We start from the raw sequence: 27975 nt of genomic DNA, 5'->3' as shown, positions 1-27975 counted from the left end.
GATACTACAATCCTAGAGGTGAGTTGCCAGGGTAGCACACATATATTCTTAATATATTAAAATATATTGCATTCTGCCTTGAAGCTTCTGGATTGGGCAGACCTAATATAAACATAAGGAATCACTGTCTGCCTCTGGATGCGGAAAGGAGCAGGGCATTGTGCATTTCCTTACTCCAGGAACTCTGTAGAAGTCCCAGAACACAGCCCTAGCTTCGCGCAAACACAAAATTCCACTCTTGTAGGCGATCTCACACCTGCCATTTAATTTCACCGATTATATCAATGCAGCGGGATAGATTTCTGGAGCAGCTGCTTGTGTTTTCCACCTTCAGAATGCCTGGATTTAGTTGATCAGAGCGCTACTGTCAAGGATTGGACCCAAGAGCATGAGAAAGAGGAGGAGGAATGGTGAAGATGACCACCCCATCTCCTGACGCTGCAGGAGAAGAGGAACACAGTGTTGCTTTACAGCAGGGGTTTGAGGGAAGTCAAAGCTCATAAACAGGCGAACAGAAGAGTTGGGAAGTGTTAGAAGAGGAGGGGAACTATGGCGGTCCAGTCAGTTGATGTGTTGCCACTGGAGAGTCTTTCTGATCCCCCTTCTCCCAGAACTCGGCGTTCGTTAAGAGCGCAGGGACAACGGAATCAGACATTTGACCATGAGTAGTCACCGTAAGGGCAGATGCTCCTGCTAGGAAGGAAGGAGGAGGATCCCAGTTTGGAGCAACGCCATGATTAGGGTAGACAGTGTTCTTTTGTCTCTCTCTGTTATGAATGAATAAACTCATTAAAAAGGACTTATCTTGTTTCTCTGTTTCTTACTGCCAACGGGAAGGAGTCGAATTCCTGAAGCCCTGACAGCTACACACCCTTGTCTATGTTCTTTTCTTTTACCATTAAACTCAGACCCTGGACCCTAAGGAGTAAATAGGCTCTGGTTCTTATTCTCCGCGCCACCGTGGTCAGGGAACTGCAGATAATTCAACTCAGTCAGAAGCTGCCACTGCAGCTGCTGATAAAGGATGCCAAGCGATGAGTACGTTTCAAAAACTCTGCTCTCTGTTCACAACAGCCTAGCTTTCCAGTCCGAGGTGCAAAGGCATACCCACCAAGTGTCCTGATTTCCCAAGGACGGTCCCAGAATTAAAAAGCCATCCCAGTATCTGATTTGATCTCGGAATGTCCCTATTTCCCCCACTTGTGCTGAGCTCAGGGTGGAGGATGAGTCGGTACTCGTCCTGAGCAGAGGAAGCAGCAGTGAAGGCTGCAAGGGAGACCCTGTTGCCTCTCCATGGCCGCTGCTGCTGGCCTCTTCCCTTGGGCATCTCATAGCAGCTGCTGGAGAGTGGGTGAGGTGTCAGGGGTGGGTGCAGGAGCCAGGCCCTGTGACCAGTAGGGCTTTGCAGGACTGGGGCCTTCAGAAGTTTGTTCTGAAGAGGCAAGGCGTGGCTGCACAGGTGAGGCCATTTGGTAACTCAATGCACCTCGGGGCAAGAGCCGGGAAGGGATATAAGGTCAGCATTTCCCTTCGGCTCTTTGCCACAGCAACACATTTCCTGCCTTGCTGCGTTTGGCTTCTTGATCCTGATCCTTGAACCTCGGCTTCTTGACTCCTTGCTTCTCGACCCTCGGACCCTAGACTTCATGACTCCCTGCTTCCTGACCCTTGGACCCCTGGCTTCTGGACTCTCATTCCTGCTCCCACCCCGCCACCTTGCCCCTGGTCCCAACGTCCTCAGCCGGGACTTCGATCGCCCAAAGACTGGACTGTGACAGGGGGAGAGGCTGCTGCCACTGAGGCCCAGCCCTGTGTGAATTGCCAGGTCTGAGGGACAGGCAGAGGGCAGGGCTGCCCTAGGAGGGAAGGAAGGGGCAGCAGAGTGAAGCGCAAGGAGTCTTGATTTTTTTTTTAAAATTAAAAAAGCATGATTTGTGCATCTGCATCTAGTTTTGCTCCTTTCTAAAATTCAATGTGTGTACTTTTTGTAAATCTACCAAGGAATAAAATTAAATTGGGATTAAGGGGTTTTTCTCAGGACGGTAGAGGGTGTGTGTGTGCTGTGTTTCATTGGTAGGGACACGGGTGGCGTTGTGGTCTAAACCACCGAGCCCCTTGGGTTTGCCGAGCGGAAGGTCAGTGGTTCGAATCCCTGCGACGTTGTTTTGTCCCAGCTCCTGCCAACCTAGCAGTTCGAAAGCGCGCCAGTGCAAGTAGACAAATATGGCGGGCAGGTAAATGGCGTTTCCATGCGCTCTGGTTTCTGTCACAGTGTCCCGTTGCTCTAGAAGCAGTTTAGTCCTGCTGGCCACATGACCCGGAAAGCTGCCTGTGGACAAACGCCGGCTCCCTCGGCCTGAAAGCGAGATGAGCGCCGCAACCCCAGAGTTGCCTTTGACTGGACTTAACTGTCCTGTCTCATTGGTGAAGGGTAGTGACACTTGCACTTCTTCTGATAGGAAATGCTCTGCGGAGGAGAGGGGCAAAAACGGGGAGGGTCAAGGAAGGTCAGTTACGGGGGACTGAGAAATGTCCCTATTTTCATCTGAGGAATGTTAGAAAGTATGCAAAGGGACACAGCTTTCTGCCTCTCCCAGCACACCTTGCTCATCCTTCATGTTTTCCTGCAAATCCCCAAAACCGTATCTCACATCCCACAAATCCGCTCCACTTCCCAGTGGGGAGGAGTTGCGGTGGACTGCGTGGCCACCCACTCCCCACCAGGGGTGGGGGACTTTGTCCCCCGTTGTCCGGGGGATCCCGGCCACGTCAGAGCCTGGCCAGTCAACCCGCTGGCTGGGGGAGGGCGTGGCTGGGGCCGTTTAAACGGAGGAGCGAGCCAGAGGACTTCCTCTTGGCTCGCTTCCTCAATCACCCGCCCTCCCTCCCTATTTTGCAGGTTAGGCAATGGCCTTGCTATGGACTTCGGTTGGTCGCCTTGGTTGTCTGAGGGGCCTGGTAGGAATTTTTCCACTTGGCAAATTGGCACTGGCCACTTGGTTTTCGCCTTAGCAATCGTCACAACTTTGTTAGGGTTGCAGTTAGGCATTGTTTGACCTTGTGTGGAGGAGGGGAGGTGTGGCCATCACCTGCCCCTTCATGCCTAAGGGTATTCCGTTAAAGGAATCTGGGGGTGTTGATCTAATCCAAAGCCTGGCTGGGTGGCTAAGGCCTTGACACAACCCCGATGGGAAGACCAGGGGGAGCTTGAGTTGGTTCGCATCGACAGGGCTCCCCCTACTGGCGGCTTACCCTTACTGGACTTCCTGCACAATGGGCAGGAGTCAGATAAAGTCAGGTCGAATCAATGCCTAAGCCAATACTGCTCACATTCTGTAATTCAATAAAGTTGTGGCCAAAATTTGCCCAATAACATAAACCTAATATCTGTGTCCTTGTGTGAGTTATTTCCAACGAGGGGATGGCTGCGGGGTCTCGACACGCAATCCCTGAAGCCCTAACAGTTGTGTGCTGCCACCTGAGCCCCCAGATAACCCACTGCAGTGACAAATAGTGCCACAAGGGAAGGTGTGAAAGGTTCCACGTGCCTCTCACATTCAACTTGTGTCAGCTAGACTTGTGCAGCTATGCAAACACCTTGTGTGTTATCACGCAGGTACTACAGCGATACATTTTTGGGAAACGAAGCCTCCCTAACGTTGCTGCATGTAAATCTGTGTTACAAAGTTGTTTCTTTAATGGGGGGGGGGGAGGCTGAAAAGGGTGAGAGAGGTCGAGACTTTCATACATCTAAGCGGTGGCTGACGGACAGACAGATGAGACCATTTGAAAACTGGGCATACTGTATTGTCCTTGAGAACGATGAGTCATCCCCTACATTTAACAGTGGTATCAGGGCAGCAACGCCAGGCAAAACATATTGCTGAAGGCATGTGAAGGAATAACTTTTCAGCTGAGTGTTTTTGCCAAATGGCCCTGTTGTTCAGGTTATCTGCCCTGATGGTATTGTAAACATGAAGTCAAGGTGGAAATCGTGTTCTTTTTCATTCTATCAGGGAGTGATAGAGCAAGGCAGAAACTGTTTGACAGTGGAACAATCTCCCTCAATAGGTTGTGGGTTCTCCTTCCTTGGAGGTTTTTCAGGCAGAGATTGGATGGCCATCTGTCATGGATGCTATAGTTGAGATTCCTGTGTGTTGGACTAGATGATCCTCCCAACTCTACAATTCTGTGATTCTACAGTAAGACATGAGTGAAATATTTCCCGTGCGGACTTTGCCTCTTCAAAGTGTCTAGCACTAGATGCAAAGTTCAAGCTAGGGCAAGCCCACCATTTGACATGGGCTAATTCAAGCACCAGATGACAAAATACCATGACAGGACAGCAAATTGGTTTATTCAGTGTTATGTATACAGTGGTACCTTGGGTTAATAACTTAATTTGTTCTGGAGGTCTGTTCTTAACCTGAAATTTCTTAACCTGAGGTGCCGCTTTAGCTAATGGGGCCTCCCACTGCCGCCACACCACCACCGCATGATTTCTGTTCTCATCCTGAAGCAAAGTTCTTAACCCAAGGTACTATTTCTGGGTTAGCAGAGTCTGTAACCTGAGGCGTCTGTAACCCGAGGTACCACTGTATTTTCATGTACAGTGGTACCTTGGTACTCGAACGGCTTGGCTCCTGAACAAATCAGCTCCCGAATACCGCAAACCCGGAAGTTAGTGTTCTGGGTTTGCGAACGTTTTTCAGAAGCTGAACGTGTGACACAACTTCCGTGGCTTCAGGAAGCTTCCGCAGCCAATTGGAAGCTGCACCTTGGTTTCTGAACAGTTTCGGGAGTCGAACGGACTCTCGGAGCAGATTAAGTTTGAGAACCAAGGTACCCGCTGTATATATTTACCCTTGCGGAAGAGGGTCACAATTTGGATTCTCTGCCTCAGGTATCAAAATGCCTTGATCAAACACTCTCACTATATTGTCTTTCTCCCTAAACTCAGTTCACTTTGCTCACTCACTTTTTATAGGGCATCTACATGATGTTGTTTTCAAATCATTGCCCTCCTTTATTTTTTGTTGCTTTCAACTTATCTTGGATTGCATAAAAGTCAACGTTTTGAAAATAACAGAACAATAGCAATTATCTCTACAGCTGTAGATCACCTTAAAATACACTTTACTGTATTCTTTTTTTAAAAAAAGGCGTGGCTTTGTTGAGTGCAGTGATATTTTATGCCAGTGAACCTATCTTTACCAGCATAACTTTATTATTGCTTTTTTGGCCAGGCACTATTTTGTCACCATGCTTAATTTTGAATCCGCCTTGTAATTAGAACAAATTAAAATGTTAATTTTTAAAAGACAGTATTTAAATAGGCACACGATATAAAAACTTTATGCAAAGAAGTGTATAGTACAGTGGTACCTCAGGTTAAGTACTTAATTTGTTCCGGAGGTCCGTTCTTAACCTGAAACTGTTCTTAACCTGAAGCACCACTTTAGCTAATGGGGCCTCCTGTTGCCGCCGCGCCGCCAGAGCACGATTTCTGTTCTTATCCTGAAGCAAAGTTCTTAACCTGAAGCACTATTTCTAGGTTAACGGAGTCTGTAACCTGAAGTGTATGCAACCTGAGGTACCACTGTACTATCTGCAGATTGATTTAACATTTTTAAACTATCGCCTTTCTGGCCACTGAGATTTTATCCATCTATTTATTTTTGCCCTGGAACACTTTCTGATATTTTACATGGTTTTACGTATAATGCTCTAAAATGCACATGATGGGAGTAATCTATTAAAGCAGAGATGGGTCTTATGTTGTTGAATTCCCATACCCATCAGCCCCAACTAGTGTGGCCAATGGACAGCAGTGATGGGGGCAGGAGTCAAACAATATCTGATGGGCTACATCCTCTATCTCTGTATCACGACTCTCTTACTGTGAAATCACAGTGAAAGGCTCTTGCCTGATAATGCACAGCAGAAGAAGCCTAGTGGGTGGTACCCTGTATTACTGCTGAATACTTCTGCGTGCTACCAAAATTCCCACCCTAAGAACATGCTAGGGTGTTATTTAAAGAAGAAATACCCAAATAATTCTCACTTGACTTGAATGTGTATTATTGTTCACATTCACACAGCCCCCTCCTACTGACCTATTTTCCTGGCAAACACTAATTACTCGTTTCTGTAATGTAACTTTTGAGTGTGGAAGTAGGATGCTGTAATTATATACCTTTCCATGCCAAGGCACTTAGCGGTGCAATCTTTCGCTCACAACCCCAGAAACACAGTTGTGCACTAAGAGAAGCTAATCCTGAGAGTCTGTGGGGACTCCCTTCCTTTGCAGTTTTGGCAACTGAAGGAGATGGCCAAAAGCAGCATGGCAGATCCTTAGTTAGAAAGGAGGCTTTGCATAAAGTAAAAACAATCAGACCTTTTAAGTGTCCCTATAAAGCGAGATGAGCGCCGCAACCCCAGAGTCGGCCCCGACTGGACCTAATGGTCAGGAGTCCCTTTACCTTTACCTTTACCTTACTTTCCAGGGACAGTCCCGGATTTACAGAAGCTGCCCCGGTTTCTGATTTGATCCTAGAATGTCCCTGTTTTCCTTAAAGGTAAAGGTACCCCTGACCATTAGGTCCAGTCACGGATGACTCTGGGGTTGTGGCGCTCATCTCGCTTTTCTGGCCAAGGGAGCCAACGTTTGTCCGCAGACAGCTTCCGGGTCATGTGGCCAGCATGACTAAGCCACTTCTGGCGAACCACAGAAAAGCCGTTTACCTTCCCACCAGAGCGGTGCCTATTTATTTACTTGCCCTTTGAGGTGCTTTCGAACTGCTAGGTTGGCAGGAGCAGGGACCGAGCAATGGGAGCTCACCCCATCACAGGGTTTCGAACTGCCAACCTTCTGATCAGCAAGCCCTAGGCTCTGTGGTTTAGACCACAGTGCTACCCACCCCTGTTTTCCTGAGGACGTCCTTATTTTCACTGGAGAAATGTTGGGAGGATATGGAGTTATGTGACACCCTGAGCCAAGGATATAAGTAACTATACAACCTTTAGAAAACATCTGAAGGCAGCCCTGTATAACTTTATTATGTTTTTATGTATGCTGAAAGCCGCCCAGAGTGGCTGGGACAATCCAGTCAGATGCACAGTGCAGAAATAATAAAATTGTCGTTGTTGTTGTTGTTGTTGTTGTTGTTGTTGTTGTTGTTGAGTAGGATGTCCCTATTTTCAGTGGAGAAATGTTGGAGGGTATGCTTTCACTTATTCCAGCCATGGATCTATGTGGTATTGTATGCCTGTCCTTCATCTCTTCTAACTTCTCATTTGACACTCTCAGTTTCCCTTAAGTTTACCCCCACCCCACAACACACAAATAATTCAGTGTTTGCCTCCAACAACCTTGGGGCCTAGTACTGTGGTCTTGTACCATAGCCATACCGTGTCTCTCTTCCTCCAAAATAGGCACAAGTCAGCAAGAGATTATGGCCACATGCCTCATAGGCGTAGCATTCAGCTAGGTTGCTACTGGCGCTGTCAACAGGGATAATTTAAGCACATACAAATTGGAGGGGACTAAAATAAAACACATCAGGCATGCTTTGTATGCCCCAACACAGATACTCCAGATATATCCAACATCTAGATTGAAATGGGCTGCTTTATTAATTCCCAGTTGTTGGTTTTTGTACCGGGGCCAGTTCTGTCAATTTTTATGGGGTGATCAGCTTTTGTATTATATGGATAACTTGCTGTTTTTCTTGCATCGTATCCTGCATTTTGTATACCCTTTTTTTCTTATAAGCTGCCTTGGATCTTTTTTGATAAAGGACTCAAATGACATTTAACAGCAAATTATTTGCATCTCGCCCATCAATAGCGAATCATTGTGCATTCGCATAAAAATAGTGAACTGTTATTAGTCAAATAGCTTGATCGCTATTTAGTTTTCTACATTAAATGCCGTGTTGCTCCCTTTTTCCTTTGGATGCTGTAATTGCCTTGTTTAAGAATTGAACATTTTATAGTGAGGTGTTCACAGGCGGATAAAGAAGTGGCAAAGCTAGGTCCAAAGGGATTCCACGTGAAGATCGTAAGAAGGGAGACTTCCAGTATCCTCCTAGACCCAAGAATCTTTGGTACAGATCATGCCTGAATATTGGTGTTTTCTTTTGTGTTTTATTTCTGGTTTGGATACCAAGTGTTAGATGTATTAATGCTTAGAGCTGGAGTGGAGTCCAAAGATCAGGTTCAATTTTTATTTTTAAAAAAGGAAATAAAATATAACTGCGTTGTAGGATGGATATGTGAAAATATACAGAATTTAATTGCAATATGTATTGAGAGGCAGTTATTTGTATCACAGGAAGAGCACAAATTTATATGGCTTCGTGGGGGAGAGGAAGGGAAGGAATGTTGGTGCCAAGCAATCACAAGTGAAACTAAGTTTGTGGAGTTTGTGCAAGAGTTCACACAATGCTATAAGGGATTAACACGTGACAGCAGCTCTCATGTTTTTGAAGAACGTATCTGAATTTAGTTTCACTTGCCTCAGACAACATGCAAGAAAGCTTCTGGATCCAAAGCCACAGTTCACCGTTCTGGCATCCTTATGGTTACTCCAAATTTAACTTCCAAGTAAATGTGTTAATGTCTGGATTCTGCAAATCACGGCAAATGTAGGTCCCTCCCATAAAGATCATACTCTTTGTAGAGGATATAGGCTTTAAGAACTGGCGGAACGGGAAGCCTGTTCATGGACCGCGGCTTCTGTGTCCCCTCCAATCCCATACATTTACGTATTTTCAGGCGGCACAAATGCTTTAGCGGGCGAGGATTCTCTGGAAGACGGAAATGAAACAAAAGAGGGAAATGCAGTGGAAAATATGTCCCATTAACTTAGTGACTATCTAGGAGGCAAGGGGAGGGTGATCAGTTCACACTACAAACAACTAGCATAGCACATAGCAAATACAATGCCAGGACAACCTAAAAAATACGTCTATTTAACAATATGTTCAGTATGTTTTTCCTTTAAAGGTCCGTATAGTTAAAGCCATGGTTTTCCCAGTAGTGATGTATGGAAGTGAGAGCTGGACCATAAAGAAGGCTGATCGCCGAAGAATGGATGCTTTTGAATTATGGTGCTGGAGGAGACTCTTGAGAGACCCATGGACTGCAAGAAGATCAAACCTATCCATTCTGAAGGAAATCAGCCCTGAGTGCTCACTGGAAGGACAGATCGTGAAGGTGAGGCTCCAATACTTTGGCCACCTCATAAGAAGACTCCCTGGAAAAGACCCGGATGTTGGGAAAGATGGAGGGCACAAGGAAAAGGAGACAACAGAGGACGAGATGGTTGGACAGTGTTCTCGAAGCTACAAACATGAGTCTGACCAAACTGTGGGAGGCAGTGAAAGACAGGAGTGCCTGGCATACTCTGGTCCATGGGGTCATGAAGAGTCGGAAACGACTAAACGACTAAACAACAACAACAACATGTTTTTCCTCTGCCCTCCCTGTCCCTTTCCCCTTGTGTGTTGTTTTTCTTTAAGATGATGAGCAATGCAGGCAGGGACTGCCTTGTTTTAACTGATTGTAATGTAAGCCACTGTGGGAGCCCTTTTTTGGCTGAAGAGTGGGGTGCAAATTCTCTAAATAAATAAATGTAATAAATACTGCTGTTTTTGCCACTAATACCCATTTCTTAGAATACATTATGTGCTGCTGTGACATAATGGCTTAGGGCATATGGCTTAGCGACTCTTTAATACCTTGCCCATTCATGCATGATACTATAAAAACTCATGATTATGCAGGTCAGGTGAAGCATAGAGCCGGAAAGGGGGGTTTGTCACCTAGTTCAACCCTCTGCAATGCAGGTATATATCAACACGCAATCTCCCATCCGATCTGAAACCATACCAGACCCTGCTTAGCTTTGCAGACATGCCAGCAGCTTTATCGCTGCACCACTAGGAAGAAAGCAAGCTTTTCTCGCGGCTCACTGCCTTTACCAATAGAGTTTCTAAAGGGCCATATTCAAATTAAACCACATTCACATATGGATTACCACTAGTGCACTGGGATTCCCACCCCACTCATCCCCCTCATGCGCCCTGTCTCAAATCTGCTCAAGGTTTTAGGGAAACTTAGCACTATGCTGAATGCAACCCATAATATTTCTTTTCTTTTCCACATCAGGGGTTACAAAGCAAGCTCTCTCCCTTGCTACATCCACTCTGACAATCCCACACATCGCAAGACTCATCCCTCCATCTGAGTTCTTATCTTTTTTTGCTGGGCAGAGTATTACTAGACTTCCCTCCACTATTCTCCTGATTCTTAACACATTTATATGGAAGTAAATCCTCTTTATTCTAAGTAAAAATGCTTAAAATCAGGGGATATATAATCCCTCGGAAATAAATGGGGCTATTGACAGAACGTATTCAAGTGCCCGAGATGCACACTTTTGGATCTGCGAAAAATGTGCTCAAGCTATTATTTACAGAATTCAACAACATGCATATTTCCAAGTCAGGACTGCACATTTACCTAATATCTGCTGGATCTCTGCCCATTCTTTCTGGGTCTCCAGGACAAACTTAAGTTTTGTGCAAAGGGGAACATAATCCATGTAATCTATCAAAATACGAACGATGGGTCCTACTAAATGTTTCATCCAAGGAACGGTGATAAAGTCACAGAACTGAAACGAAATATATCCAGTGTTATTTTTTAAATCTCCCAAGGTATATGTCCTTGCAATAAAACTGTGCAGAATTCACAAATATATCATGATAAAATACAATGCAATAATCCAAGAACTATGGCACTTTGCTTTAAGAGACTGAAGAGAATTGTAGATTCAGGTAGGTAGCCGTGTTGGTCTGAAGCAGTCAAAATAAATAAATAAAATATCCAGTAGCACCTTAGATGCCAACTAAGTTTGTTCTGGGTATGAGCTTCTGTGTGCACGCACACTTCATCAGATACACAGAGCATTCTTAAAAGATAAAAATGCCATCTTTAACTTCTACTATTCTGCGTGTCTTTGAGAGATATTGGGATGCTACATGCTGAAATGAAAACAGATACATTATTTGACATCTGTTTGTGTTTGCCCTGTGAGCAACCCAATCCACAAAGCTGTTAAACTAGTATTGCGTTTCATACTGATTAACAAGATTAATAAGATTTTCTTTAGCTGCACAGCACTGTTGTAGTAATGTTGATTTCTTATGACAAGAAAAGATGGCAGAGGTAAACAGATCTATCACTTGTTCATATATATTTCCCTTAATCTAGGAACTAATATAAGGTCAGCCAAACACAGGACAGACCTCTTTGCACCTAGCTGGTCTCTTCCAGCTTCCACTGGTACCACCTTAATATTATTTTACATTTGAGCTATTTTCTGTCTGGGATAGCTTTGTTGCCCACATAGCATTGCACATAATATTGGTGATGTTCCAGCAAAAGTTCTTATTAGCACCATGCGCCTATTGAATGTATATCATTTGTTCATGGAGTATTCCTTTTACCAATGGGTGATAAGATCAGGTTCCTATGAAGTCAGCGTCACTAAATCAGCTGGCTTGAATTTACGTACTCTGGCCTAAGTGATTTTAAAAAGCTAGACCAATGGGCCCATGTTATGTACACATCCCTAAGCATCCTTATCAGCTGAGGAAAGAACACAAAACATGTGCCAACATTTTCTTCCTACAATAGCCCTTAGCTAGCAGCATCAGCCTCACTCTATACTTGGACTTTGTTATCATGGCTAAAAATAGAGGAAGGGGTGATTATTCATAAAAATCTATACCCTTTGCTCCATTTTCCGTTGGAAGCAGGCACTCTAGTAATAATGAAATGCTTACGATCTTAACTATAACAGTAGCCAATATAAAACCCTAGATTTAAAATGTTAATTAAGAGTAAGGTAAAAGTAAAGGGACCCCTGACTGTTAGGTCCAGTCGTGACTGACTCTGGGGTTGCAGCGCTCATCTCGCTTTATTGGCCGAGGGAGCCGGCGTACAGCTTCCGGGTCATGTGGCCAGCGTGACTAAGCCACTTCTGGCAAACCAGAGCAGTGCACGGAAATGCCATTTACCTTCCCGCTGGAGCAGTACCTGTTAATCTACTTGCACTTTGATGTGCTTTCGAACTGCTAGGTTGGCAGGAGCAGGGACCGAGCAATGGGAGCTCGCCCCATCGCGGGGATTCGAACCGCCGACCTTCTGATCGGCAACTGATCTGCAAGTCCTAGGCTCTGTGGTTACCCCACAGCACCACCAGAGTAGTACAGAGCAGAATGGAAAATCCTGGAAGGTGCTTACTGGATTATCTTTAATGACACAAGATGTCCATCCCGGTAACACCTCTTCCTCCGGAGTTGACCATACAAAAGAATTTCCAAAGATGTCCCCATGCATGCAGTCAAAACACAGATCCACAAGGTATCCGTGATTCAGCAGCAGCCTTAGCATTACTTCATCATTCAAGGCGTACTGAATAGCGCTGGGGAAATGGGTGTCATTCACAAGGTTAAAGTAGCAGTTGACGTTTGCTCCGTAAGAAAGAAGCAACCTGACGATTTCATGGTTGCCAGCTCTCACGGCCACGAGGAGGCAGTTGAGAGGGTCTTTATTTGGGTCTGCGCCAGCTTGCAGTAATACTTCGGTGGACAGAATGTCGTTGTTGGAAACGGCAAAGTAAAGCGCCGTTTTCCTTTCGTCGTCGTAACTTTTAGAAATGTGCTCTGCCAGGGTGGCGTTGACATCAAAACCATTTTCAATGAGGAGTTCCAGGCACTGTGGATTTTGGCCATCGGCTGCTGAGTGCATGGGACTCTGCCCGCTTTTCCGGATTGCAGTTTGGGATGTCACGGGGATGAGGAATTTCAGGGCCCTAAGGGGAGAAAATGAACTTAACAGGGAATCTGAAAAACACAACAGGCTGCCACACTTTTTCTGCCATCAGGAAAGCAACCCTTGTTTCACTGCTGGAACAAGGTGTTGTGTACACTATTATTTTGCTACTTTTTCAGTTGTGGGCTTTATAGTATGTTCTGAGAACTAAAGTCCACTGTGTTAAAGTTATAATTACAGTGGTGCCTCGCAAGACGAAAATAATCCGTTCCGCGAGTCTCTTCGGCTAGCGGTTTTTTCGTCTTGCGAAGCAACCCTATTAGCAGCTTAGCGGATTAGCGCTATTAGCGGCTATTAAAGGCTTAGCGGCTTAGCGGCTAAAAGGCTATCAGCGGCTTAGAAAAGGGGGGGGAGTGAAAAAAATAGCAAGACTCGCAAGATGTTTTCGTCTTGCGAAGCAAGCCCATAGGGAAATTCGTCTTGCGAAGCGCATCGAAAAACGGAAAACCCTTTCGTCTAGCGGGTTTTTCGTCTTGCGAGGCATTCGTCTTGCGGGGCACCACTGTATATGTACAGCTTATCACTTGACTCTTTATGGGAGGACCTGTAACTCACTGAGGTCGTAAAGTTCAGTTCTAGCATTTCCACTTGAAAAGGTCTCAAGGTAGGAAAACACATTTACCTGAGGTTTGGACTTCTGCTGCTACCTGGAGCAAACAGAACAAGACTGGATGGACCCAGTGGTCTACCACACACACACAAATTGTTGGTTTCCACTTAATCTATGACATGGGTAGGCAAACTAAGGCCCAGGGGCCAGATTTGGCTAAGTCGCCTTCTAAATCCGGCCAGCAGACAGTCCAGGAATCAGCATGATTTTACATGAGTAGAATGTGTCCTTTTATTTAAAATGCATCTCTGGGTTATTTGTGGAGCCTGCCTGGTGTTTTTATATGAATAGAATGTGTGCTTTTATTTAAAATGCATCTCTGAGTTATTTGTGGGGCATAGGAATTCATTCATTCCCCCCCTCCCCCAAATATAGTCCGGCCCACCACAAAGTCTGAGGAACAGTGGACCGGCACCCTGCTGAAGAAGTTTGCTGACCCCCTGATCTATGAAATGGGGGTCTAGCCTACATAATCTTCACTGTGGCAGAGGTTCACTGTTGTTGTACTGAAAAAGTGCTCTGGTCTGAAAAGGGACCTTTACTGCATTTGGAAACTCTGTGTAGATAACAATATCAATGCATGACTGATGTGGTAGTACTAGGCATCTGTGACTGGAAATAGTTGTGCCCACACCTTTCCAACAGCACTGTGGATTTCTACATGATTTATTAGTACAAGGTCAGACCCTGCCAGTGTCCCTATTTTCCAGGGACAGTCCTGGATTTACAGTAGCTGTCCCAATTTCTGATTTGATCCCAGAATGTCCAGCTTTTCCTTAAAGGTAAAGGGCCATTAGGTCCAGTCATGACCGACTCTGGGGTTGCAGTGCTCATCTCGCTTTACTGGCCGAAGTACAGCTTCCGGGTCATGTGTGCAGCATGACTAAGCCGCTTCTGGCAAACCAGAGCAGTGCACGGAAACGCCATTTACCTTCCCACCAGAGCGGTATCTATTTATCTATGTGCACTTTGACGTGCTTCCGAACGGCTAGGTTGGCAGGAGCAGGGACTGAACAACGGGAGCTCACCCCGTCGTGGGGATTCGAACCGCCGACCTTCTGATCGGCAAGTCCTAGGCTCTGTGGTTTAACCCACAGCGCCACCCGTGTCTCAACTTTTCCTTAGGATGTCCCTATTTTCATTGGAGAAATGTTGGAGGGTAAGCAAGGTTGGGCAGCTTGTGACCAAGGCTCCTCTAGCAAATTTGTTTTTTTAAGTGGGGAGGGGGGAGGTAAATTTATAAGGAGAGCACAATAATTCTCAAATGCGCTGAGGCACACCAAGTTCACATCTTGTTATGTACTGTATCTACTTGTAACTTGCGGCCCTTAGAAAGTTAGCACAGTGTCTCTCAGTCTAAGCCTATTTTGCAAAGCAGTGGGAATAAAGTACAATAGGAGTACACTGTAACCAACCTGAGATAGGCCAGGAAACACATCTTATTAAAGAAAAGCAAGTGATTTTCAGTGAGTTCTATGCAGGGCTATTTTTTTAAATAGAAAAGATGTGCAGGAACCCACCATGACTGCCTCCCTTCTTCTCTTAGAATGGCAATGGTGCCCACCTGGGAGGTGCCAGAACTGAGCTCCGGTGAGCTCCAGCAGAAGAAAGTCTTGTTTCTATGCATGTTTACTTAGAATAAGGTAAAGGGACCCCAGACCATTAGGTCCAGTCACAGACGACTCTGGGGTTGCGGTGCTCATCTCGCTTTATTGGCCGAGGGAGCCGGCGTACAGCTTCCGGGTCATGTGGCCAGCATGACTAAGCCGCTTCTGGCAAACCAGAGCAGCACATGGAAACGCCGTTTACCTTCCCACCAGAGTGGTACCTATTTATCTACTTGCACTTTTGACGTGTTTTCGAACTGCTAGGTTGGCAGGAACAGGGACCAAACAACGGGAGTGCACCCCGTCGTGGGGATCCGAACCGCTGACCTTCTGATCAGCAAGTCCTAGGCTCTGTGGTTTAACCCACAGCGCCACCCGCGTCCCTTTACTTAGAATAGGTTTCTTAAAATAGAAGTCCCTTGTTCACTTGGGCTTATTTCCTGGGTAAATGGGCATAGGGATGCAGCCACAGACTTTAAGCTCATTTGGGCAGGACCCTGGCACCTTCTTTGGCTTATATTATATTGCTATGGTCTCACGGACATTGGTAGTGGCACATACGTACCAAAGTACTGTACAACTAAAATCCAAAACGAAAACATTTCTATTCTTTTCCACACAAATATATGTGAGCCAGGAGAGCGAATGGAAGAATACTCACAAATAATGCCCCTCGTACGCTGCTCTGTGTATAGGGAGCTGCCCTGCCTTATTAGGCAAATTACCATCTCCCCCATATTCCAACAGCAAAGTTATGCAGTCAGGATTGCCACCTCCAGCTGCTTCAAACAATATCGATGAGCCATCATCAGCTGTAGCATAAACATCGCCACCTAGCGGAGAAAGACAAACCAACCATTTAATTCAAAACAATATTACGGTAAGTAAATACTCACATTAAAAAGGGCAGCAATTTCTTCTCCTGTTTATTATTTTCTGAATTCCAAAACGGCCTCAGAGTAGAACAGAACATTTGAAGAGCTTAAAGAGATATGTTCTTCTTTAAGTGACAAACACTTGTGTTTTAAGGGTGAGCACCTTTTTTGTGTGTGCAGGATTTGACCACCACTTCTATGCTGACCCACACATCTCAGAGACTGATTTATTTGCAATTGTTATCGGTATACTTGGAATGGAATGACTACAACTCTTCCAATTTTATATAAGCTAAAAACTTAAATGCCTCTGTGGTGTGCCAGGGAGATAAAAATATTGTCTCTGTTGCAGGGACAAAAATCAACCATAAACAAAAATCAATGTTCGTTATCAAGGTGCTCTGTGATAGAATTGTCACATCAAACTTGGCAATTGCTCATTTGTGTCTTCTAGTTTCCTATTTCACTACATGTGTCTAGATGATTTACAATTACAGCAATTATTAGGACAGAAATTGACTTTAAACTCAACAACAGTGGGAATCAAAAAGGAAAACATGCAAGCCAGCCCAGGTTAAAACCAGACAGTTGCAAAAAGAATAGTATGTCATATTTAATCAAGGGAGAAACTGTCATGCTACTAGGTTTTAGAGAATAGGAAATGGTTATTTCATTTTGGCCTAAGATCTGCATTAAAATTACATTTTTAAATTACATTTTTATTTACATACCACCTTTCCTACAGAGAGTTCATAGTAGCATGCAAGGTTCTCACCCTCCCCATATTATCCTTACAACAATGTTGAGAAGGAAGTAAGCTGAGACAGTCATATGGTCAAGGTCACCCAGGGAGCTTCACAGCTCTGAGAAGAATTGAATCCTAGTCTCCCAGGTCCTAGTCCATCATTCTAACCACTACAGCATACTGGTTCATGACAGGCATGATGAGCTTTTTATAGGTTTGGGGGTTGGCGGGACCAGTCCTAAAACTTTACCAGGAGCAATGTAATCAGCTTTAATTTGAGGTGTACTTTAGGGGCTGAGCTAAAGGTTGAGAGCAGAGGAAGACGATATATATTTTATATCTTTTAAAATACCCCAAGGAGTCTTTTCAGATGAGAAAGGCTACAAATCGAAATTAATTGAGGAACAGTGGGTTGGGGACAGTGCTTCAATACAAAATACTTGAAAGAGTCCACTGCTCCTGAGTATAATGAGGATTCGGGTATAGAGAGCAAAACCAAAGAAATGAGGTTTTGTGCCTATGTGACCTTGTACTTCCTTATACAGCACAATATTTAAACACCTGTGCAATGCCACATCTTAATCTCAGTGTTGCAAATTGTCAAAGCACTATTACTTTTCTCTCTCCTCGACATTTTATGAACAGTTAGCGTGGTACAAAGAGATTTCTACAGTTGGGTTTTTCCAATTCTTTTTGTATACTGCTCTTACTTGAAGAAAGTCAATGCATTATAGATAGATTATACCATTATAAATTCAGACACAACCCTGTGAGGGAAATTCAGTGACATGCCTAACGACAAAGATGTTCAAGGCTGAGCCAATAACTCAACCCAGGTCTTCCCAGTCTGTCCAACACTCTATATCATTACACCAAACTACTTTTTTTCTGGCTAAATAGAATGACAGTTTGACTCATCTAAGGCAGCTACCTATGTTCCTAAATGGAGTTTAGGCTGGGTAAGCACAGAAGTGGACTTGAATAGATTCAGGCTATGCCCTCAGAGATCCTGGCTAGGTTCTGCTTGTAGACTTCCCATGGGGATGTGGTTGGCCACTGTGAGAACAAGATGCTGAATTAGATGGACTGCTGGCCCGATCCAGCAGGAACCTTCTTCTATTAGGGTTCATTTGAGGTATAGTGATACCAGGGGCAGCCCAAGCCAGATCCATTGAAATCAATGAATGCAAGTTAATCATGACATAGATACCCATCCTAGGTTTCTGTTTCCTGGGCAGATGTGGCCTGAAAGGAGCCCCTAAAGGCATTGAAGGAGATGATGATGATGATAACAATAGTACCCCACCCATCTGACTCCATTGCCCCAGCCATTCTCGGTAGCTTCCAACATAAATAAACATAATATATAAACATAATGAAAACATAATAAAACATTACATCCCTATAAAGGGCTGCCTTCACATGTCTTCTAAAGGTTATAAAGTTACTAATCACCTTGACATCTGATGGGAGGGCGTTCCACAGGGCAGGCGCCACTGCCGAGAAGGCCCTCTGCCTGGTTCTCCGTAGCTTCAATTCTCGCAGTGAGAGAACCGCCAGAAGGCCCTGGGAGCTGGATCTCAGTGAACAATGGGGGTGGAGACACTCCTTCAGGTATACAGGGCCAAGGCCATTTAGGCTTTTAAAGGTCAGCACCTACATTTTGAGTTGCGCTCGGAAACACGAGGGCCTTGCTGCAGCATAAACTGCTACCTGTTGAAGTACAAACCCACCTTTATGAATGAGATGCTCCAGCACATCACAGTGGCCGTATTCAGCAGCTACACCTAAAGGAGTTACTCCAAATCCATCTCTTAGGTGCACGTTGCCACCGTTCTTCAGCAGCAGAGCAATGATGTCATTGCGACCCTGTTTCGCCGCTTCGTGCATTGCCGACCAACGTTTTACACATGGCTGATTGACGGTGCAATTGAATTCAATCAGAATGGAAGCCATTTCATACGAGCCCTGTTTTGTTGCTTACAAATTGAAACAGACAGAAAGAAGAGATGAAACAATTTAGATATTGTCCTTATTCTGCACTCCTCGCAACCCTACTAAGTTCAATGAGACTTATTCTAACGTAGGTGAGTATAGCAGAGGCAGGAAATCACTTTTGGTCAGAGGGCAAAATCTGATCCCAACCAACCTCTTGGGAGCAGTATTCCAATGATGGCTACAGCAGAGCAACAACAAAAAATAAACTTTATGGCCAACGATACATATGCACATGCAACAGTTCCAAAAAGCATGCACATCATTCATCCATATTTGCAAAAGTTCCCTCGTGATCCTCTAACCCTTCCCCCAATCCCTTCATAAAATATATTCAAAATTTATATTGGCAGAGTAGGGCTTCCTCTTTCTTTCTGTACCACTTCTGAGACAGGATATGGGATACGGGGCAGGAATGTATATCCTTAGAAACAGCAGCTTTCTGCTGCTTCTTACCTGGGTTTTTTGATGTTAATTTGAAGGGTTTAAAGTACTTGTGGCCTCTTCCAGAGGGGCAAGACCTGTCTTTTTTCTGTATAGATGGTTTGTTTGTTTTTTAGGTTTTTATTGGTAGTGTTTATTGTAATTGATTTTAGTGTTCATATTGTGTGGCATAAAATGTGTTCATTAACATAGAAGTCAACTTATAGATTTGAAAATAAGGGACCAGCAGCCTTGAAAATAAGGGGCCAGCAGTTCATCTGTCTCAGGCACTCCAGTCTTCCTGTCCTCCTGCAGTCTGGTCAAACGCATGCTGGGTAGCTTCGAGAACACTGTCCAACCAACTTTGTAACCAGAGATTCAACTGAATAGAATCTGAATCACATGCACCACAAGGCCTATGCAGCCTCAACTTAAGATGGCTCCCCGGCCTAGCAAAGTTTGCAGCAGCACGTGCAACAAAATGGCGTCCAGCATTCAAAAAACCCCTCAGCTTGCATTAACTAGCCACACACACAAGGCATGCAAGCTTAGATAGATAGATAGATAGATAGATTCTTTATTGTCATTACACAAGTGCAACATTGCACAAGTGCAACGAAATTGGATGCCATCCCTTAAAAACAACAAAAGCAACACAACAACAACAACCAAACAAACCACATTCCAGCCACACCCACACCCACACCCATCAAACTCCCAGGTCACACTATCGAGTTACTGCATTTAAGAAGGCCACAGCTCTTGGATAGAAACTATTTTTCAGTCTATTTGTCCTTGACTTGATGTTTCTGTATCTCCTGCCAGAAGGCAGTAGTACAAACAGACTGTGTCCCGGGTGAGATGCATCCTGCAGGATATTGTTTGCTTTCCTAAGACAACGGGAACCGTACAGTTCTTCCAAAGATGGGAGGGGATGACCAATAATCCTTTGGGCTGTGGTTATGACCTTCTGGAGCACCTTCCTCTTCCTAGCTGTACAGCTGGAGAACCAGGCACAAATACAGTATGTGAGAATGCTCTCTATGGAGCCTCGGTAGAAGGACACCAGCAGTCTCTCACTCAGATTGTTCTTCTTTAAAAGTCTGAGGAAATAAATTCTCTGCTGGGCCTTCTTCACCAGAGCAGTGGTATTTGCGCTCCAAGTCATGCCCTGATCGATAGTCACTCCCAAAAACCTGAATTCCGCCACCCTCTCCACCCGTTCCCCGTTGATATACAAGGGCTGAATGTCCGCCTTTTTTTTCCTGTAATCCACCACCAATTCCTTGGTCTTAGTCGTATTAAGAGCCAGATTGTTCTCTCCACACCAAGCACAAAGCCGCTCCACCTCGTCCCGATAGGCGGACTCATCCCCTCCTGAAATGAGCCCCACCACCGTAGTGTCATCAGCAAACTTGATGATTTTGTTGCTGGAATAAATGGCTGTACAATCATACGTATAGAGAGTATAGAGCAGGGGACTCAACACACAACCCTGTGGTGAGCCGGTGTTAAGGCTAAGGGCTGTGGACATATGTGACCCTACTCTAACCCTCTGAGAACGTTCTGACAAAAAGTCCAAAACCCAGAGACAGGTGGAGTTGGAGAGTCCAATCGCCTCTAGCTTGGACACCAGTCTATGGGGGTAAAAAGGTAAAGGTACCCCTGCCCGTACGGGCCAGTCTTGACAGACTCTGGGGGGAGGATAGTGTTAAAAGCAGAGCTAAAATCCACAAACAGCAGCCTCACATAACTCCCCGGCTGCTCCAGATGGAACAGAGCAGCATGGAGAGTAGTAGTGATAGCGTCTTCCGTGGATCTATTTGCCCTGTATGCAAACTGGTAGTTGTCAAAAGTTGATGGAAGACAGGAAATAATGTGACGGCGCACCAGTTTCTCAAAACACTTCATGATGATTGGAGTCAGTGCAACTGGTCTGTAGTCGTTCAGACTACTGATTGTGGATTTTTTAGGCAGAGGAACAATAGTTGACGACTTCAGGCAGGGTGGGACAATAGACTGGTGTAAGGACTTGTTGAAGATCTTAGTAAAGACCCTCGCCAGCTGATCCGCACAGCCCTTCAACACCTTTCCCGTGATGCCATCAGGTCCAGCAGCCTTCCTCGGATTCACCATCCTCAATACCTGTCTCACCTCATGCTCCTCTACAGTGAATGAGGGGCCCCTATGGGCTGGTGGCTGTAATACCGGCGTCTCAGGTGGCTCCTTCTCGAAGCGAGCAAAGAAGAAGTTAAGCTCCTCCGCCAGCAAAGGGTCACCGTCGACAGCACCAAGGTTAGGTTTGTAGTTGGTAATATGCTGAATCCCCTGCCACATCTGTCTTGTGTTGTTACTCCTTAAATTATCCTCAATCCTCTGCCTATAGACCAGTTTTGCCCGTCGAATACCCCTCTTCAAGTTTGCTCTTGCCACACTGTAAAGCTGCACCTCAGTCTTTCTAGACTAGTCCCCAGTCTTTCTTAGACTTCTTATTGGGTGAGCAACACAGCCAAGCAACACAGTTGCAGCCTCCCTCCTTCCTGGCCGGCAGGGAGGGAGGGAGAGGAGCTGCTTCTTTGAAATTTAAGGGACATCATTTAAGGGACATTTAAGAGACATCCATCAATAAGGGACAGCAGCGGGACATGGCGCTGGAATAAGGGACTGTCCCTTCAAATATGGGACACTTGACAGCTATGTCATTAAGCTGGGGGGGAGGGCATTCTCGAGCTGCATGTCCAGTTTCCAGGGTGACCAGCCTTTGATTCTACATGAACTAGCAGCAAGCCCAAACACTGCAAGCCATTAATGAAGCAATTACCAATCAGAAGAGGAGTCTCTCCTTTCCGGTTAGTGGTATTGGGCCAGACCCCCTTTTCCAACAGTGTCCTGACATTTCCTATATGGCGAGATTTGGCTGCCAACGTCAACGGTGTCTCTCCATCGCATGTTTTATATTCCCACATTGCTTTATAAGACGCTAGATTAATTTTTTTAAAAAAACAAGCAAACACCTGTATCAATGCCACATTTGTAAAAATGCACATGTAACCTGAAGCATATGTAACCCGAGGTACCACTGTAGCTTGCTTATTAATTTGTGTCTTATGAGAACATGCATGTATGTTCATCTTTCATCTTAATCCAAGCAGGCTCTTCTGTACAGCTTCTGGATAAGATCTTGCCTGAGTAGCAGAATGCTACATGAAGGGAAGGGAGCTAGAGAGCATAAATCCAGAACTGTGAATGAATACGCATTGGCTATCAATGGCTGCTAATCATGATGACTATATATGCTGACTCTAGAATTAAAGGCCACATTCTTTCAAATGCCAGTTGCTGGGGAAAAACATGGGGAGACAGCTTTTGCTCTCACATCCTGCTTGTGAGCTTCCCATAGGCACCTTTGCAAAATAGAGTAATAGAAAATTTGATTTGACTTATTTCTATTCATTCAAATGAATCCCAAAGTGGCTTACAAGCAATAACAACATGATAGAACATAATAGAACATCATAAATACAGCATCTACCTGTGTTCTCCCTGATGCTGCATGGAATAATGCATGAACCAGACCTTTGAATTTAGTAAGGAAAGCATCTTAAACTTATTTAAAAGTGTGTGGTCTGTTCATTGCTAGAGGCATAGAAAGAGGCGGCAAACATTTTAAGGCAGACGAAATGGGATATGCAAAAGGGTTTAACAACTTATATTCCACACTACGCTGCTGGTTAACTCTTAGAGTGTTTTAAACCCTGCTGGGAGCTCTCTCCCGCTCGAGAGTGTGCAAAACCCCATGTTTTGAATCTAGGCACACAGTCAATACTTTTTGTTAATTACACACACATCTATTTCACCTCCACAACAATATTTTCCATCTCTGCTAACCTGTGCCAACTTACCATCCAAGATTACTTCAAGTATCTGCTGAATCGGCTGAGCAGCAGCTTCATGTAAAGGAAACCAACCTCTCTCATCAGCCTCATCCAAAGCATATTTGTATTTCACATAGTCTTGAAGCTCAGATACTCGACCTCAAATGAAAAATAATAATCCAGTGTGAAATAAACCCAAAGAGCAACGGTCATCTTTCAAAACCAGAACATCTAAATAATTTGGTCAGGGTTAATTGGCAAAAAATACAGTGATGCTGTTTTGGGGTAGAAGTCTACAGCCCCACTCAGTAGAGTAGGAGGGTGTCTGTTAAGTTGTGGGTGAACATATCAGATGACACAGCAATTCTTCAAACAGTTCTTGTTTATTCACAGGCCAGAACAGAACTGAACTGAAGGGTTCAGCCAGCCTGCTTATATAGAGCTCCACTACAACGCAACTGTAACCACTTTCTGTAACTATCCAATCACTGAACGTCACTTTCAATCCCTTATTTGCAAATGTGGACCTGAACTATCTACAGTATAACCCCTGCTGGCCCAGGGTGAGAACTTCAGTACATAACAGTGCCCAGATGCAGCATAGCTTTACCACAGTTTGAAGTAATACATATAACCATTGAAGGAGCTCCCTTCCATTAGACTATTAAGTTCTGAGTCTACAATTACCCAACTGCACCACCATTCACAACAATAACTGATGGTAATACAACCATCTTAACAGTGATGTCGTTTAGTACTTGTACCTTCTCTTATAGCAGCTACAAGCTTTCTGTTTTGATCACTGACTGGTAGAAACCTAGTGGAAAAAATGATAGGAGAGACAAGGTATAAATAATATCTCAAGCTTTGGGAGTGTTTGCTCATTGCACATATCTGCTACTTCCCCAGCCTAAATCATTGTACCAGTGGTTCTGGTTAGAGGTACATCTATGTTGAGCAACACAAAAGGACAGAAGCATGCAAAGGACTTGCTAATTTCTCAGCTCTTGGGCTCAGCATGTTTCCTAGTCCTCCCATATTTCGAAAGTGTTGTAAGACCTGCCAGATGCAGTTGGTTTTGGTTGGGCCAAATAAGGATTGCCTTTGTAAGAACTGACCGAATGCTATCACTCTTCAATAGACTGCATATTCTTTTAGCTTTATTAGTATCCATGTCAAACCATCGAAAACAGGCCATAAATTTAAATTATAAACAACTCCATAGGATCCTACAGCTTACTCTTCCAGAATAACTAGAGATTGTAGCCCAACGGTCAGAGGTTCAAACCAATTAGGAGAGATATGGGGGTGAAATATTGACATTCAGGCGCCAGACATTCAGACCTGGGCTGAAAGATTGCTGACATACCTCGCTTCATGATCAGGGGAAGAAGTTTGCTGGCTCCTTGCACTTTCAAGGGACTCCTGGATGCTAAACTGAACAGCATAGCCAGTGAGATGATCTTCATCAGTGCCCTCATTTCCTTCCATCTTCTTGGCATGGGTTTATGAGCTGTTCTCAAGCCACAAAATAAACGAGAGGTCATATCTTGCATGACTTGTGCTGAAAAGCACTCTAATTGTTTAAGTACAGTGGGGTTAATGGTTAAGCAGAGGTATATAAGAAAATATAGTGTCATAACTCTACACAGTAGTAGGGGAAAAACAAAGTTAAAGAATGACTAGCTCCTATGCCAAAGTGCTCTTAGGCTTCACTTTCCAGTCATCACTAGAATGTACTTCCACATTTAACTACCGTATTTTTCGCCCTATAGGACGCACTTTTCCCCCTCAAAAAATGAAGGGGAAATCTAGGTGCGCCCTATGGGGCGAATGCAGGCTTTCGCTGAAGCTTGGAGAGCGAGAGGGGTTGGTGCGCACTGACCCCTCTCTCTCTACAGGCTTCAGGAAGAAATCCGCAGCCTAGGCAGCCCTGCGGGAGTTCCCCGCAGGGCTCCCCACGCTGCAGATAGCAGCCTGCCGCCCGGTGGGCAGGGCGCCCTGAAGCAGAGCGCCCCTCGCGCCGGGCAGACATCGGCCAGCCCCACAAGCTCGGGGGACAGCAGGGAGGCGCAGCGCCGCCATCCCGCTGTTCCTCGACCTGGTTCGGTTTCCCCGACCAGCTTTTTTGGGGAAAATAAAGGAATTTTTTCCCCCTTTATTTCCCCCCCCCAAAAAAAACTAGGTGCGTCCTATGGGATGGAGCGTCCTATGGGATGAAAAATACGGTAACACTCATATGGGCACCCAAATGAATTTTATGCAACCAAACTGATCAGCTGTGGCTCTTTAGCAAGACACAAAGCTTCCCTGTTCAGCATTCATGTTCAGGATTTGCACAAAATATGAATTGATAATTGTCTCGGTTCTTTATTCTAAAGTGATTACGTATGTGAGATTCTAAGCTAGCTCTTCTAACTCCATATGTGGAAAAACATCACAATTTATTGTAAAAGGACTTGATGGCTTTCTTATTGGTGGCTGTTTGCTAGGTGGTGGCCCCAAACTGAAAAACTGCTAATAACTTGACACCACACTTTTGGCTACAAAAGGCTAGCATGACAGATGTAAGCACAGAATAGACACACAGACTGATGATTTTGCTGAAATCTTGTATTGCTTTATTCAATATATAAAAGAGAGAGAAAACAATTGAGAGATCCTCCCTCCACCCACAGGCAATTATAGAATGGCCTGTTAAAATAAGCAATGAGAAAAGAGATCACATTCAAAAATCCCATGAATTAGACACATTAGGTTAAGCTCACCTGCGACAAAGTGCTAGACATTCAAGGAAACACAGCAGGGTGGAAGACGGTGTTATGTTAATGTTATATTCAATTTTATCTTTTTGGTGATATACTGGTAAAATGATCTGAATTGGTATCATAATGGATTGTGTTAACAGTTCATAAATTAAAGCATATTTTTAAAGTTCAGCCTTCTAAGAAATGAATTAAGTTCCAGTGGCAGAGCACTGGGAGTTTCCTTTGGAAGGAAGTCAATGGAAGCTTATTGGTGCTTTGTAACATTTGCATTTATTTACAAATATACAGGTTGAAAGCACAGCTGAAACATTCCAACAGACAGACAAAGCTCACTGATTACACACCAGATCTTCAGGGAGATAGCCAGCACCCTAAGATGCTTGCAGAGCCCAGATTCTGCTTTGTGTCTCCTTCCCTGTCACACTCAAACTGTGTATTTTTCCATACACAGATATGAATTTTCATACAGAGAATGGGGGAAGGAGAATATTCAGATGAATCATCTCTTCTGACCATCCCCTAGCTTCTTTGGCTGCCACTGAATCACGTCACCAGAATATAATTGGCTATCAACACTATGTCATGTCCATATTTTTATTTATTTATTTGAAGTATTTATATATTGCTTTCCATCAGAAAGTTTGCAAAGCAGTTTACAAAGTGGTACAAAGTGCCTTAGGGCAACCCACACCTATAGCCCTACTCACAGAAAACTGATAGGAAACCTGCTGTTTTGTTTCAAGCTTTTTAAATAAAGAAATAAGCAGCATAATTCCCTTGTGCATTCTCAAGTTATGATTCAGCTAAAAGCTAAGCACTTCAAAGTCAGTAGTTTTTAAGATATTTAAATATTTTTGTTCTCCAAGAGTAGTGTTTTTCCATAATGGTTTTTGATGCTCACAAACATCCCTAGCAACCATAGTTTTATTAATATTAAGCACACTGGACTGGTGTTTAATATTATGTGGATAAAAACTGTAAATTGGAGTTGATTAACACATAAACAATCTAAGTGCCATTACCTTTCCTCCCAAAAACTGAAGAAAAGGACAATAAGCATGCTGGCTCGGATTATTCAAAGCAAGATAATTAATCGCAATCTATATTTGGATTTATTCCTAGTTTTAAGATACCACTATAAGGTTAATTGACAATCTATAGACAAAGGGAGCTTCTCACCTTTTCAAAATCTTGCCATTGTTTCATTGGGCCCTGAATTTCAAGCATGCAAGTATAGGCCTTGCAAATGGCTAGGTCATGTGGCGTTTCTAAAATTAAGTACACAGTTGGTAGTTAAATTAAGATCTGACCTTATCCAGCTGAAACACAAGCGGTCTCCAGCCTGCAGGAAAGTATGACACATGATAGCTCCAAAAGCTCATCAAAAGTAATCCGAGGGCTGACTGGTATAATAAGATTATCTGCAACCTGATTGGCTCAGCCAGACCACTTTAAGAAAACAAATGAGCTGTCATGTTACATTAGCATTGTAATCCCAATGAAAGTGATCATTAACATTCCCATTAAGTGTAGTCAAGGGTCGCACCTAGATATCAGATTCTAAAAGCACTGCTATGGACAGGGGTCCAGTGAATTTGAGAGAACTGAACTATGATAGCCTCAACCATGAGCTGGTATACTTTTGATCTGAAAGCATCTTAACATATGCCTATGAGGCATACAGAAAATGCATCGATTCTATTGGCAGCACTGCTTGGCAAGATGCCCAAATGAAGCTCACCAGTTCATAATGGTGACAACTACTGTTATCTGTTTATTTCATTTCCCCTCTCAGCATCTGTTCTTTACTAGAAGTACTGCTTCCATTCTGAACAGGAAGGCAGTTTCTAAGCTAGCTTGACTTTCTGCCAAAAACATGGGTCAAGGTGATGTTGATTCTGGTAAGTTAGGGAGTGATATTTAATAGAACGTGATGCACCATGCTTCAAAATTTAAGGCCAATGAAGTTTAAATGATAGCTCAGTGCTTCTTTACAATCATCGACATATCTTTTCTGTGCACCTGAATGTAAATTTCCTTTGGCCTCTATGCTTGTTTTTCCTGTGATATTATAGCTATTCATATTGCTTCCTCCCCTTCTAATTAGTGGGATTTTCAAAATGTGGGAGGACTATACTGTTTTCAGTACAGTAGACCCTCAGGTTACATTA

At 44.2% G+C, this 27975-nt stretch overlaps 1 protein-coding gene across 6 annotated transcripts; it reads right to left on the bottom strand.

The window, feature by feature from the left end:
- Nucleotides 1–246: 246 nt before the first annotated feature.
- On the bottom strand, nucleotides 247–27470 carry ASB15 (ankyrin repeat and SOCS box containing 15). 6 transcript variants are annotated; one of them, XR_014555357.1, is made up of 11 exons: nucleotides 26984–27124; nucleotides 24406–24549; nucleotides 23801–23853; nucleotides 23064–23195; nucleotides 21983–22141; nucleotides 18477–18722; nucleotides 15785–15956; nucleotides 12316–12886; nucleotides 10528–10681; nucleotides 8520–8810; nucleotides 247–2467 (listed from the first exon to the last, which is right to left on the bottom strand). XR_014555357.1 is itself a non-coding variant. In XM_083699277.1 (10 exons), exons 2-10 carry the CDS (start codon nucleotides 24525–24527, stop codon nucleotides 8638–8640), a joined length of 1782 nt encoding a protein of 593 aa, XP_083555403.1. In that variant the 5' UTR covers nucleotides 24528–24549; nucleotides 27115–27465; the 3' UTR covers nucleotides 8215–8637. The 6 variants fall into 6 exon arrangements, 4 of the variants coding, with proteins under 4 accessions (XP_083555403.1, XP_083555402.1, XP_083555405.1 ...); XR_014555358.1 differs by lacking the exon at nucleotides 10528–10681; XM_083699277.1 differs by lacking the exon at nucleotides 247–2467 and having other exon boundaries at nucleotides 8215–8810; nucleotides 27115–27465.
- Nucleotides 27471–27975: the final 505 nt, after the last annotated feature.

The sequence above is a fragment of the Podarcis gaigeae genome (assembly GCF_964106915.1).
Source record: "Podarcis gaigeae genome assembly, chromosome: 10".
NCBI lineage: Eukaryota > Metazoa > Chordata > Lepidosauria > Squamata > Lacertidae > Podarcis > Podarcis gaigeae.
The sequence above is the reverse complement of the archived record's forward strand: the minus strand, read 5'-3'. Positions and strand labels throughout refer to the sequence as shown.